Genomic DNA, 18,197 nt, shown 5'->3' on the forward strand with positions numbered 1-18,197 from the left:
ATACTCTTTCATTTTATATCCCCACTGGGTTGAGACTTTAATAAACTGATTACACATATATTATTTAATCCTGACAACTACTCTACAAAATAAGTCCCCACATTATTGCCCCAATTTACAAATAAGAAACCGATATTTAAAAATGAAGGAGTTTTATCCAAGTGCCCACAATGAGAAACTCAGATTTGAACCCAGGTATGTATGACTTCATACATAGTAAGTGTTGGTCTCCTTGCCACCACTTATACCCCGTACAACAGCCAGACTTTCTTTTTAGAATGTAGGACAGATCATGTCACTGCTCAGCCTATGGCACTCTGACTTCTCATTGTATGTAGAAGAAAATCCAAAAGTTTGGCCAAGATTTAGGATGCCCTCCTTGACTTTGTCCCAGCACACAGCCCTAATTTCATCTCATTCCATGTTCTCCCTATTTCACTATGCTTAATGACACTGGAGTTTTCTCCATTCCTAGGAGGAAGAAATGGTTTGCCATCTTAGGAGGTTTTCACTTGAAGTTCTCTGTTTGGGATAGATATTCTTTGCCCAGATCTTCCCCAAAGTGACTTCTCAATATGTGGTTGTTGCTATACAGTGTGTTGTGGGAAAACAGACTCATATACAACAGACTCCCAGGAAATGAATGCTTTATTGCTTGCACAACACAAAGGGTCCAAAAGAGCAGGGGAAAAGTTCTTACCTTAGGCGGTCCCCAGAGAGGCCAACTGCTCGGGTCAGGGTTAATGAATGGCAGTTCCACATGCTTCTCTTCACCATTGGAGGTGAGGGATCAGTGGTAGCTGGTACCCTGAGGAAGCCAACTGCTCAGCTGCTCAGCAGCTCCTCACACCTCACTTTGCCTTGGAGCTGAGGGACACCTGCACTGAGTACTGAGCTTTTATACACTCCAGGGGAAGGAAGTTCCACCAGTGAGCAACCTTTGTGCCTTGGCAAACAACTTGGGCTGCTTGAGGTCTCTTGCAAAACAGAAACATATCAAACACCTGTATGCAAATAAGCAAGAGGGGAACATAAACACCTATACACAAATAAGAGGAGAAAAGGGGAGATAGATGAGGGCTGGGAGATGGCTGCCAAGTTGTGTCATTGACTTCCCCAACAGTGATCTCAGTTCAAATATCACCAGCTGATCTTGTTTTCTCAGTATCACATATTACTGATTACTCATTTATGGTAATCTCTACTCCAGTAGGCCAATGAGAGTGGAGACATTGAGTGCCTTGTTCACTGATGAACTTCTAATAGATAGAAGGGTGCCTCCAAATTGTGAGAATTTAATATACAATTGTTAAATAAATGGTGCTTGAATGAGTACTGTTCTCTCTTTCAATGCCAGTTTTGGTGCTTTACATATGTGAACTTTGGATTTAATGCTTTCTTTCTGTCTTGAGATCAAAGATATACAATAGGTTCTCAGCATCCCTTCTCTTCTCCCACTAGTGCAAAGAACATTACTCTGTAATCCAAGTGTTCCTAGTTTATACTGTTGTTAGTGTATTACTTTGGATTATCTCAGGGAAAAGTTAGAAATCCATCTGAAAACAAGATCAATAAAACAAGCAAAAAATAAAACCTTGGCTAAACCTCCCCAAAAGCAATGGGATGGATGGAGTTACTAAAGTACTTCTCTTCCCAATGTAGCCATATTTCTCATTATATTTACTATATTTTTATTTTGCCCCTCCTCTACTTCAGATTTTGGGGGTGCCAAGATAAGCTTAGTTCTTTCTTTCTTTTAAGAAATTGCCATTCTTGTTTTAAACATAATAGACTTTGACTTAGCAGTGCATATTTCATCCATTGCTAGGAATTATTGACTTTATGAGGTTCTAAGTTCACTCAACTGTGATAAGCAGAAATGTGACAGTCCAGGCCCATTAATTTTCATTGAGTCATATCACATCTAGAATGCATGATAATTTGTTTTCAGTTGCAAGAGTGGATGAACCAAGGTGTTTCCAGAGAGAACCACAAGCATGTTAAGTATATTCACTTAGAATGATGACGTGTTAGACTGTACTAGGAGATATACCCTCTTAGATTTATCCAGAAGAGTGGGAATGTTTCCAAATCCACAGTGTATTATATTGTAATATTGCTTAAAGGAGAAATACATTAAGAATAAGAATTCAGAGATCACCTCCACTGACATAATGCCTGGACTTTCTGCTGGGATGCATATTAAATAGATGTTTCACACATCTACACACTGATCAGAGCACTCCAATTCTTTCATTTTTCTTTGGGTTTTTTTCCCCAATCATAAGATGCAAAGTGGCTGATCTGGGTGTTTTTCCCTTAAGAAAAGTACCATGATACATATATAAATAAATGTTTTCACTACTTAATCAGAATGTGATAGACACAAAGAAATCCTTTCAATACATAGAAGTTTCTAAATCACAGAAGCCTGAGAATCTATTATAACAACAGGATTTTCTCACTTTAATATGCACTCAAACCACCTCAGGGATCTTGTTAAAATACAGATTCTGCTTCAGTAGGTTGGGGATGGCGCCTGAGATTATTTCTTACAAGCTGCAAGATGCTGCTGCCTACATCACACTTTGCTAGAAGGTGTTAAGAGATCCTTATTTTTTTAAGCAATTTCACTTTAACCAATACTTTCCCCTTCCCATGAGATTCTCCTCCACTCTGCTTTTCCATTCAAGATGTCACCATTTGCATTTCTTAAAAATAGTCATATTTTAGTTGTTTAGAGCTGTTTACAAAATGGCCAAATTTTTTGAGTTAGAGGCAGCCCCACTCTAATACTAGGGAGAAAGTAGCATGTTATTAAATTGACTAATCTTTGGAGTTTTGGAATAATGTTAATTGTTCCGAATGCATTGCCCTGACCAAGTTGTAATAAGGTGATTTCATACTTACTCCATATCTATTTTATAAATGAGGATTGTTTATAAATGCAGAATATCTATACATTTGCTATGAATGTAATTGTGTATCCTGTAATTTGCTTCTTTATTAAATTGTCATTAATTGGCACCCAAAGGATTCAAATGTTGGTGGAGGGAATTTTCTGTAAGGTCCATATTCTCTAAGCTATGTTTTAATTCGGATTGTGCTGCTGGATTTCCTCCAAGTTAAAAGATGCTACAGCCTGGTTGCTGTAGAATCAGTCGTTGGGACTTCGATCTGAGGCAGGCCAGAAATAGCAACACTGCACACATGACAGGCTATCTGTCCATTACTGTCCCTGCATATCAGAAGATCTGTGCAGAACTGACTGGTCATCACTCCAGAAAGATGCAGTGTGGGCCTGTTTGGTTCCCAGCAGCTGCAGTTATTTAAACAAATGCGAATCAGTTGCATAATAGGATTGGGAAATTATTGTACTAGAGTTTTGAACTATGTCTTATTTCTTTTGGACAAATATGCTCAAGTTTAAGCTACAGTTTTTGGTAAATTAGAGACTTACTTCATGAGGATATCTGTGTGGGAAAGAAAGAGCTTGAGATTAGACTCAAACTCAGTAAGTCATGATTCATATTCTGATACTTTCCCAATGAATTGTGTGACTGTAATTGTATCTGTTGCCCCCCCCTTCATTTAATAAATGAGGGCATTGGATTAAATAGTATCTAAGTGTTCTTCAACTCCTGTATTCATGACCTCAAGAATATAATCAGAGTTTCCTCTTCTTCTGGGCTATCTATTGTGTAAGTAAATTCAAAGTTGATAATGGAAGTTTGGCGCTTTATTTCTGCATTGGTTGCCTTGAGGTATACCTATATGAAATAAAACCTTGAAGAATGAGTATTTTATAAAGCTAGATATCTTGCTGCAAACAATAGAAGTTAGCCTCAGAATTTATATACACTGAATCATATTTGCGAATTTGGGAATGTTTTATGGCATTATATCTAAGGAAAGAATGAAATACTCCCCCTTTAAAGTAATTCTATTTCTCCTTGGAGTAATTGATTGATTCTTTGATTTCTAAAATACAAACGGTTGTGGCAAAAATAGTGCTATCATTTTTGTTGTACTTCTTAGGGACTGAGGACTTCATGATGATACTGTGATTTTCCATAGACAGACTTTCCTTTCCTGTTTTTCTAAACTTGCTTTACCCTTATAATCAGAACCATTTTGGCTTATTTGTTAATTTAATAAGGCTAAACTTCTAACATGTACCTTTGTTTAGTCAGGGGTATTTTGGACACAATATTCTTGTGTATTTGACTTCTAAAGTAGAAAAACAAAGGAAGCAGATATCCTACTCAACTGCCTTTTTTATTTGTATTTCATATGTTTGTTTTAATATCTGATTTGCATTGAATACAGTCATAGAAACACTCCAGTTTAGTAAAACTTTACCAACCTGTGTCATCTGGGACTTTCTATATGAAAAGTAAGATAATCAAGAATAATAATGTAGGCCAGTTCCTTGGCATAGGAAAATGGCCTGACATTTTTCATGCAATTGGGGACAGTGAGACTTCTCTCTACCTATACACATCTCCGTTTTTAGTATGTGGAGTAATTCCCTTGCAGATCATTTTCTTGGTAAGGAATTTTAGTGAACTTGGTAAAGAATTTTAGGTGGAAACATAGGGTCATATTAATGAGATTATACTCTCTGTACAAGTAATGGGAAGGAGGCACTGTGCTGTGAATCAATTTCTGTATGGACCAGGGGAGTCATTTAACCAGTCTTTGTCTACTATTTCTCTGTACAAGGTAGAAATCAGTGATTCTTGGTATTGAAAGTGATCCATTTGTTCAACCTACTATTAAAATATTGAACAATTACTATGAAGTCTGATTAAATGTTTCTGCTTATACATAGATCCATTCTGTGACCAGAAATTTGTTTTCTGTTCCACCTGTGGATAGCTCTATTAGAAAGTCTTTATATTGAGATGTAATTTATTTCCCTTTAGCTTTTATGTATTGATCCTATTTAAAACCCTGATTCCATACAGAATTCTCTGATCAGCCTTCTGAAGGACATCCTTCTAGATATTTGAAGATAAGGTCATATCACCCCTAAGTCTTTTTCCTCAAAGTTTTCTATACTTACCTGATGTGGTCTATAAGCCTTTTATCCTCTTAATAGATATCCAAACACATTCCAGCTTGTCCAAAAAGGAGTACTGTGCCAGTTTGAATGTATTGTGTCCCCCAAATGCCATTATCTTTGATGTAGTCTTGTGGGGCAGATGTTTTTGTGCTGATTAGATTTGCTTGAATGTGCCCCACCCAGCTGTGGGTGATGACTCTGATGAGATATTCCCATGGAGGCATGGCCCCACCCATTCAGGATGGGCCTTGATCAGTGGAGCCATATAAATGAGCTGACTCAAAGAGAAGGAACTCAGTGCACCTATGAGTGATGTTTTGAAGAGGAGCAAGCTTGCTAGAGAGGAATGTCCTGGGAGAAAGCCATTTTGAAACCAGAACTTTGGAGCAGACACCAGCCACATGCCTTCCCAGCTAACAGAGGTTTTCCAGACGCCATTGGCCATCCTCCAGTGAAGGTATCTGATTACTGATGTGTTACTTTGGACACTTTATGGCCTTAAGACTGTAACTGTGTAGCCAAATAAACCCCTTTTTATAAAAGCCAATCCATCTCTGGTGTTTTGCATCCCAGTAGCATCAGCAAACTAGAACAAGTACCATGACAGGTGTGAGTATAAAAACACAGGACTATCCTATTCCTTTTTTAAGTACTTACATGAATGTAACCCTTGCTTACATGGACTTTTTGAGTGTCTTGATCACACTGTTGACTCATGTTCTAAGCCCTCCAAAGATTTTGTTTCATTTGTTTTACCTAGCACTGCTGAGAAGTCACGTTTCCTACATTCTATTACTTTTTCAGTGATAGTTTTTGACCTGAGAATAGGATTCAGATTTATTCCCATCAAATTTAACTTTGTTAAAGTCAGCTCACTCAGTCAGCATAAAAAGAAATTATAGAATTCTGATTCTTCTATCTAATTCTTCAACTTAAGTTTGCCTCAGAAAACTGGATGAGCAAGGCCTGTGTTTTTTCATCTAAATTACCGGAGGAGTGGAAAATAAGTACAACTAAAATCTAATGGTGTCCTCTTAGACCCCTTCCTCCAACTGCCTCATAATATAGAACAACATAATATAGAATATTATATAAGTGATCCAAGTTTTTAGACAGCTTATTTTTTTCTCTAATTCTATCACAAAATTTTTATGTATAGTAGTAGAGACTCCCTTCTTGTTGACATTGATTTATTGATCAACACATTTATGGTATGGTCCTTCAAAAAATTATAACTACATCCAGAGAGCATACACTTTTTTTTCTGTATCTTATGAGGGAACTCTGAAAAGCTAATGATATTAAAGGATATTAGTAGGTATTGAAAAAATTGAAAATGCTGCCTAATTGAAATTATTTACTACTGCTATTATTTTAATAAAAGAATAATTATTTTTATAAAAGAATAAGATTAATAAGAGTATTGTCTTGCTCATATCGTCCTATTAATCAGGAAGAAAATACTTCATTAGATTAATTCATTTCGTGCTCAGTCACCCAAATTATTGAAATTTTTAGTGAAATATAATGACATAAACTAAGAAGTGCACGTACCAGAAGTGTACAGCTAAATGAGTTTTCACATTTTAAGACCCTGTAAACAATACTCAGATGAAAAACAGAATGTTACCAGCACCCAGAATTCCTCCTCACTACCCTGCCCCCCGCACCAATGTTAGCCATCATTTTGTTTGTTAAATAGCAGAGATTAGTTTGGCAAGATTTTTTTAAGAGAGTGGGATGGAATCAGAGAGTTTGTCCTCAATTGCATTTGACATTTTTTTGCTGAACATCCTTATTGTGAAAATTCTCCAAATTTTGTGTGTACTTATAGATTGTATATTCTCATTGTTTTTCAATATTCCACTGTGTTACTATACCCCAATTTATTTGTCCATTTTCCTACTGATACAAATTTCAGTAGTGTTCAATTTGAGGTTATTACACAGAGTGCTGCTATAAACATTCTGTTGTACTGTTCTGATGAACTATGTGTGCATTTTTGTTGGATGTGTACTGAGGGGTGGAATTGCTTGGTCACAGGCTTGGCTTATATTCAGCTTTAAAAGATACTGCCAGGAGGAGAACTGTGGAAAGATGCAGAGTAGGGAGTTCGAGGACTCAGTCCTTTTACCTAAAGAACTATTAAACTGGCAGGAACTATCTAAAACAAGTATTTTGAAACTCCAGAGGCCAAAAGAACACTGTACAGTATCCAAAGAAGAGTGGGAAGAAGAGGCTGATAAATTAGAAAGAATAGTAAATTGCTATCTCTGCACTGGGCATCTACCAGTCCCCATCCCCCATTCTCACAGCAGGCTGCCTTGGGATCCAGTCCCTGGCTACTTGCAGGTGACAGAAAGGCCTTTTCCCCAAGACTGGGGTTGTGCACAGCTGATCACAGTTCATGGCTTTTGATTAGCGAATTTGAATCGTTTGGGGGCCCAGCTCTAGGGCAGCAAATGTTTCAATCCACCCTGGACAGTGGTAGCAGGCAGTTTCAACCTGTCCAGACAAAGGTGGCAGCCATTGTTTCAACCATCCCCAGACAGGGGCAGTGGTGGTGGAGACTTAAAGATGCTCTGCTATTTAAAAAAAGAAGGGAAAGTTAAAAAAAAAAAAAAGAAAGAAAGAAAAACAAGGAAAAAAAAATGATGTAGTGCCCCCTTGAGGAGCCTGTGGAGAATGCAGGGGTATTCGCCTACCCCACCTCCATGGTTGCTAACATGACCACAGACATAGGGGACTGGTGGTTTGATGGGTTGAGCCCTCTACCATAAGTTTTACCCTTGGGAAGACGGTTGCTGCAAAGGAGAGGCTAGGCCTCCCTATATTTGTGCCTAAGAGTCTCCTCCTGAATGCCTCTTTGTTGCTCAGGTGTGGCCCTCTCTCTCTGGCTAAGCCAACTTGAAAGGTGAAATCACTGCCCTCCCCCCTACGTGGGATCAGACACCCAGGGGAGTGAATCTCCCTGGCAACGTGGAATATGACTCCCGGGGAGGAATGTAGACCCGGCATCATGGGACGGAGAACATCTTCTTGACCAAAAGGGGGATGTGAAAGGAAATGAAATAAGCTTCAGTGGCAGAGAGATTCCAAAACGAGCCGAGAGGTCACTCTGGTGGGCACTCTTACGCACACTTTAGACAACCCTTTTTAGGTTCTAAAGAATTGGGGTAGCTGGTGGTGGATACCTGAAACTATCAAACTACAACCCAGAACCCATGAATCTTGAAGACAGATGTATAAAAATGTAGCTTATGAGGGGTGACAATGGGATTGGGAAAGCCATAAGGACCACACTCCACTTTGTCTAGTTTATGGATGGATGAGGAGAAAAATAGGGGAAGGAAACAAACAGACAAAGGTACCCAGTGTTCTTTTTTACTTCAATTGCTCTTTTTCACTCTAATTATTATTCTTGTTATTTTTGTGTGTGTGCTAATGAAGGTGTCAGGGATTGATTTAGGTGATGAATGTACAACTATGTAATGGTACTGTAAACAATCGAAAGTACGATTTGTTTTGTATGACTGTGTGGTATGTGAATATATCTCAATAAAATGATTAAAAAAAAAAAAAAAAAAGATGCTCTGCTTCCTTGGGGCTATGGGGGGCAGTTAGTTGAAGGACAGCATTTGCTGGGCAGGCCAGGAAAGTTCAACTGTCAGAGAGCTGTTGTAGAGGCCCTTGGCACCCTTCTTGCCCTGGGGACTCTCCAGGGCACTTTGGAGACGGTCTGGACTCTTTTTGTGGGTTTTTTACCCAGCAAAAACAGAATACACATTCATTGCAAATGGAAATGGATCATTCTTCAGGATAGACCATATTTTGGTTTACAAAACAAGTCTCAATAAATTAAAAAATATTGAAATTATACAATGTATATTCTTTAACCACATGGAATGAAGCTAGAAATCAGTAACAGAGGAAGAAATGGAAAATACACAATATGTGGAAAATAAACAGCATACTCTTAAACAACCAATGGGTTAAAGAGGAAATCAGAAGTTAAATTAGGAAGTACCTTCAAGCAAATTAAAATGAAAATGCAACATACCAAAACTTAAGGGATGCAGTGGAGGCGGTGCTGAGAGGGAAATGTATAGCTCTATATACTTATATTAAAAAAGAAGACTTCAAATCAGAGACCTAACCTCAAAACTGGAAGAACTAGAAAAATGAAAGCAAACTAAACCCAAAGCAAGCAGAAGGAAGGAATTACCAAAGATTAGAGTAGAGATAAATGAAATAGAAAACAAAAAAAACACATAGAATCAATAAAACCAAAAGCTGGTTCTTTGAAAAGATTAATAAAATCAACAAACCTTTAGCTAGACTGATAAAGAAAAAAAGAAAGAGAGTATACGAGTAATGAAAATCAGAAATGAAAAGGGGAAGGCATTACTACCAATCCTGCTGAAATAAAAAGGACGATAAGAGGATGCCATGAGCAACTGTACACCAATAACTTAGATTACCTAGTTGAAATGAACAAATTCTTAGAAACACACAAACTACCTTCACTGACTCAAAAAAAAATAAATAAATAAAAAAAATAAAAAAAAAAAGAAGATTTCAATGAACCAGTTACTACTAAAGAGATTGAATCAGTGATCAAAAACCTCCCAACAAATAAAATCCCGGGACTCAGATGGCTTCATAGGGAAATTCTACCAAACATTCCAAGAAGACTTAACTCCCATTCTGCTCTAACTCTTCCAAAAAATTAAGAGTAGGGAACACTCCCTAATTCATTCTACAAGGCCAACATCACCCTCATAGCAAAGCCAGATAAAGATATCACAAGAAAAGAAAATTACAGATGAATATTTCTTATGAATATAGATACAAAAATCATCAATAGAATACCAGCATACCTAACACAACAGAGCATTAAAAGATATATGCACCATAAGCAAGTGAGATTTATCCCTGGTATGCAAGGTTGGTTCAACATAAGAAAATCAGTTAATGTAATTCACCACATTAACGGAATGAAGGAAAGACACATGATACCTCAGTTGATGCAGAAAATGCATTTGACAAAATCCTTTCTTGATAAAAACACTTAAAATTCTAGGAATAGAAGGAAATTCCTCAACATGATAAAAGGCATATATGAAAAGCCCACAGCTAACACCCTACTTAATGGTGAAAGATTGAAACCTTTCCTTCTGAGATCAGGAACAAGACAAGAATGCCCAGTGTTGCCACTGCTTTTCAGCATTTTACTGGAGATTCTTGCCAGGGCAATAAGGCAAGAAAAAGAAATAAAAGGCAACCAATTTAGAAAAGAAGAAGTAAAACTTGTCCTATTTGCAGATGATATGATCATATATACAGAAAATCCTGAACAATCAACAAAAAAAAATTCCTAGGTCTAATGAATGAATTCAGCAAAGTGGCAGGGTACAAGATCAATACCCAAAAATTAGTAGTATTTCTACACACAAGCAATGAACATTTGGAAGAAGAAATCAAGAAAAGAATTCCATTCTTAATAGCAACTAAAAGAATCAAATATCTAGTAATAAATCTAACCAAGGAGGTAACGGACTTATACACAGAAAACTACAAAACATTGCTAAAAGAAATAAAAAAGACCTAAATAAATGGAAGGGCATTCCATGTATATGAATTAGAAGACTAAATATTGTTAAGATGTCAATTCTACCCAGAGTAATTTACAGATTCAATACAATCCCAATCAAAATTCTAACAACCTTCTTTGCAGAAATGGAAAAGCCAATCATCAAATTTATATGGAAGGATAATGGATACTGAATAGCTAAAGCCATCTTGAAAAAGAAGAATGAAATTGGAGGAATTACACTTCCCAAACTTAAAACTTATTGCAAAACCACAGTAATCAAAACAGCATGGTATTGGCATAAGGATAGACATAAACCAATGGAAATGAATTGAGAGCTCAGAAATCAACCCTCACATTTATGGCCAATTGATTTCTGACAAGGTGACAAAGACCATTCAATTGGGAAAGAATAGTTTCTTTAACAAATGCTGCTGAGAGTTCTGGATCTTATTTGCAAAAAAAGAGGGGGACACCTATATCACAAAGTATACAAAAATCAACTCAAAAAGTACCAAAGACCTAAATGTAAGAGCTGGAGCTATCAAACTCCTAGAAGAAAACATAGGGAAGAATCTTCAGGACCTTGTGTTAGACAATGGTTTCTTAGAATTTACACCCAAAGCACAAGCAACAAAAGAAAAAAAACAGATAAATGGGATCTCTTCAAAATTAAAAACAAACAAACAAAAAAACAAAACTTTGTTCCTCAGAGGATTTTATCATAAAAGTAAAGCGACAAACTACACAATGGGAAAAAAATATTTGGAAACCACCTATCTGATAAGGGTTTAATATCCAGAATATATAAAGGAATCCTACAACTCAACAACAAAATGAAGAACAGAAGCTTTATTTCAAGAAATAAATAACTTGTTGAAATACAGGCAGTCAAACAACACTTTGTTCAGTGCCTACTTGGTCAGAAACCATGCTAACTACAGGAAAGGCTCAGTTAGGTGTAGTAGTCCAAGTCAGAACTTCTGGATTCAAGTCATACTCTGCCAGATACTGGTTGAGATTTTCCAAGCCTGTTAATCATGTGGAAAATAGATATACTAACACCCAGAACGGAGCCGACACAAATGAAAAATGCATTGATAATTATGAATGACTACATAAATGCTTCTTCACACCTGTCTGAAAGGATCATTCCAAGTAGGAAATTAGGCAAGCAGATTGAAAGAAATTTGAAAAAGCAAGGGGGGAGAAGAATCTTTCTATAGCACTGTCATCATGGTACATACTAAACCAACTGTTCACACTGGATTTTCCAGGACAGTTCCTACTTAAAGTATTTTTATTATTTTTATTACAGAGATTTATTTAATTTAGAAAAATAGCAATTTGTTTTGAATGCCTATGTAAAAATTGTCATGGAAACTAATGAACAAATGAGAAAGAAACCCTTGTCAAATCATCAACTAAAACTCTATGTTTGGAAAATTGTCTGTGGACACTGCTTTATAAATTTGATCATTCTTCACATATCACATACATCTTTGCGGGCATAGGTAATGAGAGTGAAGTGAATCAATGTAAACAGTTCGGTGACATTTATCTTGAAAGTGATGCTCTAGTGTCTTAAGGAATGTCTCTTGTTTCTTTGTGTTCACATTTATCCTAAAATATGGCTATAAAAAGATTTCATTTCTCAACACCACTAAAATGAGTGAAAATTATTTGATTTTCATTGTTTTTTTAAAAAGGAATATCTTTATACTTTTATTTGATTGTAATTTGAGTATTAATTTTATAATTAATGTGCATGTTCTTGTGTCTTTTCCTGTTTTCTTCCCTTAAAAATTCATTGTGAAATATGTCATACATACAAGGAAACATGAAATTTTTTTGAATATATATTTCAAGAATAATCCTAGAATGACCATGTTTGTACTCAACAACCAGCTCAAGAAATAGAAAATTAATAGTATCTTGGAAGCTCAAATTACTTCCCCCATTTTTTAAAAGAAGAAACTACTGTCTTCAATTCTTTAATATCCTTTCTTTCTTGCTTTTTCATTTTTTATTTTTTATTTTCAGACTTAGGAATGAATACTTAAGTGATATATTATTTCCTTTGCATCTTTTGAACTTTATATAAATGGAATCATTTTGAATATATTCAAATTTATTCTATTTTCAAGATTACTTACATAATGCAGTTGTAATTCATTTACTATGCTGCAGAGCAGCATTTAAATATAATAATTTATCCACATTCCTATTGATGATTGTTTTCAGGGTTTTGCCTGGAATGCTTGCTTTGGCCATTCATATAAGTATTTTCTCTAGGGTGAATTTCAGTTTGAACACTTCTATTAGGTAATACTGTACTGTTTTCCAAAATGTTTTGCCTTTTAAACTCCCGTTAGCAGAGGGTTAAGATGTACTGGCTATCCACAGCTTTGCCAAAACTTAAAATTTTTCTACTTTTTCCCCCAATTTTTTTTTTGTCAATTTCATGGTTATGAAGCAGTATAGGCATGTATTTTTATTTTTACACTTCCCTGAATATTAATAGGATTGAGCATCTTTTCTTTTCTTCATAGGGCATATGTATTTTTCTATGAAATAACTGTACAATTTTCTTTTGCCCATTTTTCCATTATTTGCCCTTTTTTACATCTATTTATGAGTGCCTTATCAATGAATATGAAATGAAAATATTTTCTCCCAAGTTCTTATTTAACTTTTATTCTCTTTGTATTATCTTTGATGGACAGATGTTCTTAAGTTTAATGTGGTTGAGTTTATCAATATTTTATCATTGCCTTTTATGACTGTTTAAGAAATCCTTCCATACCTCAGAATCATAATTTCTTGCCTCACAAAAATTTTACAGATTTGTCTAATTTATACCCTTAATCTATGTAGACTTGATTTTTGTGAACAAAATGATGTGAGGATTCAATTTCACTCAGTTCATTCAGAAAACCAATTGTCCCAACCATTTATCTACTAATCCCTTATCTGCAATTCCTGATTTGATATAACTCATGTTTTTATATAATGCTTGGGGTTATTTTTAGTTTGATTGATTATCTTATCTCCTCCTTTTATCTATCCTAATGCATTCTCTCAATTACCATAATTTTCTAATAAGGTCTATCTCTAGTTGGGCAAGTTGTTCCATCCTTTCTCTGATATCTCTTGGCTTTTTTAAGCCCTTTTCTTTTTCCATATTATCAGCTTTTCAAATTCTTTAAAAACATCCATTGACATTTTATTGGAATTTCACTAAATCTGAAGATCTACTTGATCATTAGATATATTTATATATGTTTAGCATATTGCTTATTCCCAATACATAGAAATGCAGATATTTTGAACCCTGCCATCTTTCTAAAATAGCTTATTAATCCCAATCATTTATTTGTAGATTATTTGAACTTTCAATTTATACAATAATTTTTGCTAATATTACATTATTTTCTTCATTTATAATCTTCATAATTTCATGTGTTTTCCCTCTTTTTCCATTAGGTAGTACTTCAAGAATAATTTGAATAGAAGTGTTGATAATGGGCAATCTTGTCCTGTTTTTGATCTTAAAGAAAATAGTCCAGTATTTCACAATTAAGTATGACATATGCTGTTTGTTTTAGATAATTTTTCACATTTTTCATATTACGCAGTCAAGGAAAAAGGTGTCTACCATTTCTGGCACCCACTCTGTGCTAGGAACTTTGCCAGAGGACTGCCCAAGTATTTTCTAATTTTATCTTTACATCTCTTCTGAAAGTTTGGTATCACCAACCATTTTCAGAAATTGGGATTTTAAAAAGATTCCCTAATTGCCCCCAGTGACACAGCTAGCAAGCAAGTGGCCAAGCCAGGATGTAAATTCATATTTTGACCCATATTTTTTCTCCCAGTACAGCAGAGATATTTAGTCGTGTATGCTCCCAATATTCAGCCACTTGCTGTATTAAACTGATAGGGAAAGAGATGCCTGGAATCAAAACTTTCAGAGATGGGAACTGGTCAGCCTTGTTCACCACGTTGTCCCTAAAGACTAGTACTGAGCTTAGCCCATGGGAGGTGCTCAGCCAATATTTTGAATGTATGGATGGGAGGGACCCGCTGGTATGGATTGGGTTGTCCTTGCTATGACTCTGACTCAAAATGTGGTTTGTCCTGACCGCTAGTCTTCACTAAGAGTTTACTAGTAGTCAGTGACCATTTTTACAGGGTTCACACTTTTATGAAAGACTCAAGCTGCTCATTGTGCTACTCAGTGCCACCCCTTGTCTACCAACAGCCACTTACTTTAGTTTCTGCATCCGGAATTTGAGCTCTGATATTAGGACATGGGTTATTTGACTATCAAATGAAAACGGTTCCTGAAAGATTTGCTTCCAGGGAGAGAGGGAGATGCCTGCTGGTATAAGAACCCTTCAGTGGACGTAGTTGAAATGCTGTATTACCAGAGGGAATGAATTAAGGTCTTCCAGTACCACTTTCAGTTCTATGTTTATAGGTTATCAGAACCAGAATCCATACCATACTGTCTCCTTTTTCTTGGCACAATGCCATCATTGCCTAGGAAGTGAAGTGAGCTTTTAACTTACGCTCTTCTTTTGGCTAAACTCACTTCAATAGTGGGAGAAGGCATCGCTCTCCAAATAGCCACATTTTCATTTGAACTGTCTGGCATCTTGTGGGTTCCAAATTGTTTCTCCTAGATATGGTAATGACTGAGATGTGGAGAAAACGTTGAGCCTTTGTTCACAATGCTATTTCCATGATATTGTGCTGGTGTCCTTACCAATCTCATAGAAGCCAGCCCTGCCATCTCCTTGGCAAGGTCAGGGAATGCATCAACAATCTAGCTGGCTCCATTAGGCTTTCTGTCACTGCTTTCTCCGTCCAGGGAGAAGAAATCTGCATGCTCTATAGAAGGTCTATTTACTCCAAGACCAAATCCTGTTTTCCTCTTTCCTTCCCCCAACCTCTCTCACTAGATAATTTGTGATGGTCTCTCAGTGTTAAAAATATTTGACTTTTCATTGAAAAATTCTTCAAATATAATGTCTCACTGAAAATTAAAATAATGCCTCAGTTGGACAGAAACAACTTTGCAAATAGTAGTGAAATCCATTGTTGCCAGTGGAGTAGAACCATCCAATGTGCTTTAATGGTACCGATTTCTGGCCTGGGGATATCATAGAGCTGCTTTCTCTGATCAGAGCTCTTGCAGTGATACTTAAAACTTAATTGAATTTTCAAAAATGTCAACATTAGCTACTATGGTTGATGTCCCAATAGCTTAGGAGGTCTATTTAAAAATACAGTGTTACCAGTGTGATTGTAAAAGCCTTGTTGTGGTATCACACTCCCTTTATGCAGTGTATGGATGGATGAGTAAAAAACTGAGGACAAAGACTAAATGAAAAATAGGGTGGGATGGGGGGAATGATTTGGGTGTTCTTTTTTACTTTTATTTTTTATTCTTATTTTTACTTTTTCTGATCTAAGGAAAATGTTCAACAAATAGATTGGGGTGATGAATGCACAACTATATGATGGTACTGTGAACGATTGATTGTTCACCGTGGATAACTGTATGATATGTGAATGTATCTCAATAAAACTGAATTAAAAAAAAATACACTATTGCCTACAGTACTGTTTGACTCTTTGACAGGACTCTTGTCATGAAAGATAATTAGGTGAAGAGTTAATTTGGGAATTGAATAGTCTTTTTTGTTAACATCTGCTGATTTACACAGTGCACTTCTTCACTTACACATGTATGTGTATCTGTTTCCCTCTAGGAAAAGAAGAATATATTGCTACTTTCAAGGGATCTGAATACTTCTGCTACGACTTGTCTCAAAACCCCATTCAAAGCAGCAGCGATGAAATAACTCTGTCCTTTAAAACCCTCCAGAGGAATGGACTGATGCTTCACACTGGGAAATCAGCTGATTATGTCAATCTTGCCCTGAAAAATGGAGCTGTCTCTCTGGTCATTAATTTGGGATCAGGGGCCTTTGAAGCACTAGTGGAGCCCGTGAATGGAAAGTTTAATGATAATGCCTGGCATGATGTGAAAGTCACCAGGAATCTGCGTCAGGTAACCGCGCAGTGGATAAGAGAGTAACTGGCTTTGTTTCTTGCTACAGCTGTGTGTGTGGTACTTGGAAACCCTAACATGAAATAGGGCTCCTCAGAGTCACTTATAAATGAGCTTTCTCTTCTTCTGAGATGAATCTTCCTGCCATACTTGAGCAGGGGCATATCTAGAAAGTTCTGGGGGCCCAAAGGCTACTTTGATACAGCAGCATATGACCATTTCCCAGGGGGCTGCAAGGATATCCCTGTGCCCTGCCCTTTCTGTGATGTGTGTGATTTTGTTGTGTTTTTTGTTTTTTTTTTTGTTTGTTTGGTTTTAAATTATAGTTTCATGGTGATCATTTGGAAGCATGCACATTGGGGTCATTAAATCACAGTTCCTTTTTTGTAATCCAAAGAAACAGTGTGTTTGTGATTTGGGATTGTACCAGTCCCTAATCCCTTCCCAAACCCACCCTTGAAATGGGGATAGTCCCTGAGGGGAAAAAAATGACAGGGGGTTTACATATCCCCTGAAGAGTCTGTTTATGAAGATATTGTTATTTTTAAAGCACAGGCACTTTACGTTCAACCAAAAATGACTCTGTTCAGTCCATTTCACCTTCAAGTGCCCATTTCTATGTGACTATACTTTTACAAACTTCTTACAGAGGCACTGTATACTAGGAAAATATAAATTCTTTAGTAAATCTGTGGGGTCTACATATACTGTACGTTTTTTAACTGAGGCATATTATTACGGTATATATGTAGATGAAAGTAAATAGATTGTCCTATATATTGAACGTAAGTTTTGATTATTATTTGAAATTTTATATTACAGTGTATCATTTTGTTAAGTGTTGACAGTGACTTTTTTCTGACATACCTGCTAATCTCAAACTAATATCCTTAACGTATTTGTTGTTTCTCTGAACAGTTGCAGAATGACTGGATTGTCTCTGGTTTTCCTTATACTAAACAGCCCTCTCTGAGCTGTTAAAAGTCTAACTTCTTTCCTGCTTCTGAAAGGCTTTAAACTCTCCGAGCTAGAGAAGCCAAAAGGAGCTTTAGAAATGCAGTCTAGCTAAAGTAAAACAAGTAAAACCCCAAAAACATTGACTTGAGAGGGGCCCCCATATGTTTCACAACTGCCTTGGAAGACAATCACCCAGCATTAGTGTAGCTGTAGCCCCCGGGTTTCCTATAAGCCTGTCTCTTTAGTTTCTTTTTTAACTTTTTCTCTCAGATACCAAGAGACCAATGGCTCATTTGAGAGAAGCACAAAAGGAAGGGTGGGGCTTGGGGAGCCCACTTTCTAGATTTGCCTTTGCTCAGGTTACAAACTAAACTGTGAATTGGTAGCTCAAAGGAAACTGTAGTTATATAGCTGGGGTGCATGTGTGGCAGGACAGATTAAAAACAAATCCATTCTATTCATTCTATGTGTCAGGATCTTTGCTTTGTTTCATTGCA

General features: G+C 36.5%; 1 protein-coding gene across 24 annotated transcripts in view; it reads left to right on the top strand.

Annotated features, from left to right (window-relative positions):
• Window positions 1-18,197, top strand: part of NRXN1 (neurexin 1) — a 1,176,176-nt gene that overhangs the window by 478,250 nt on the left and 679,729 nt on the right. For all 24 annotated transcript variants that reach the window (XM_037806663.1, XM_037806673.1, XM_037806657.1 and 21 more), the window contains one exon: window positions 16,442-16,743. In XM_037806663.1, coding sequence (XP_037662591.1) covers window positions 16,442-16,743 — 302 coding nt within the window. The remainder of the gene's footprint in view (window positions 1-16,441; window positions 16,744-18,197) is intronic.

This window comes from Choloepus didactylus, chromosome 17 (assembly GCF_015220235.1).
Source record: "Choloepus didactylus isolate mChoDid1 chromosome 17, mChoDid1.pri, whole genome shotgun sequence".
In the NCBI taxonomy this organism is placed as follows: Eukaryota; Metazoa; Chordata; class Mammalia; order Pilosa; family Megalonychidae; genus Choloepus; species Choloepus didactylus.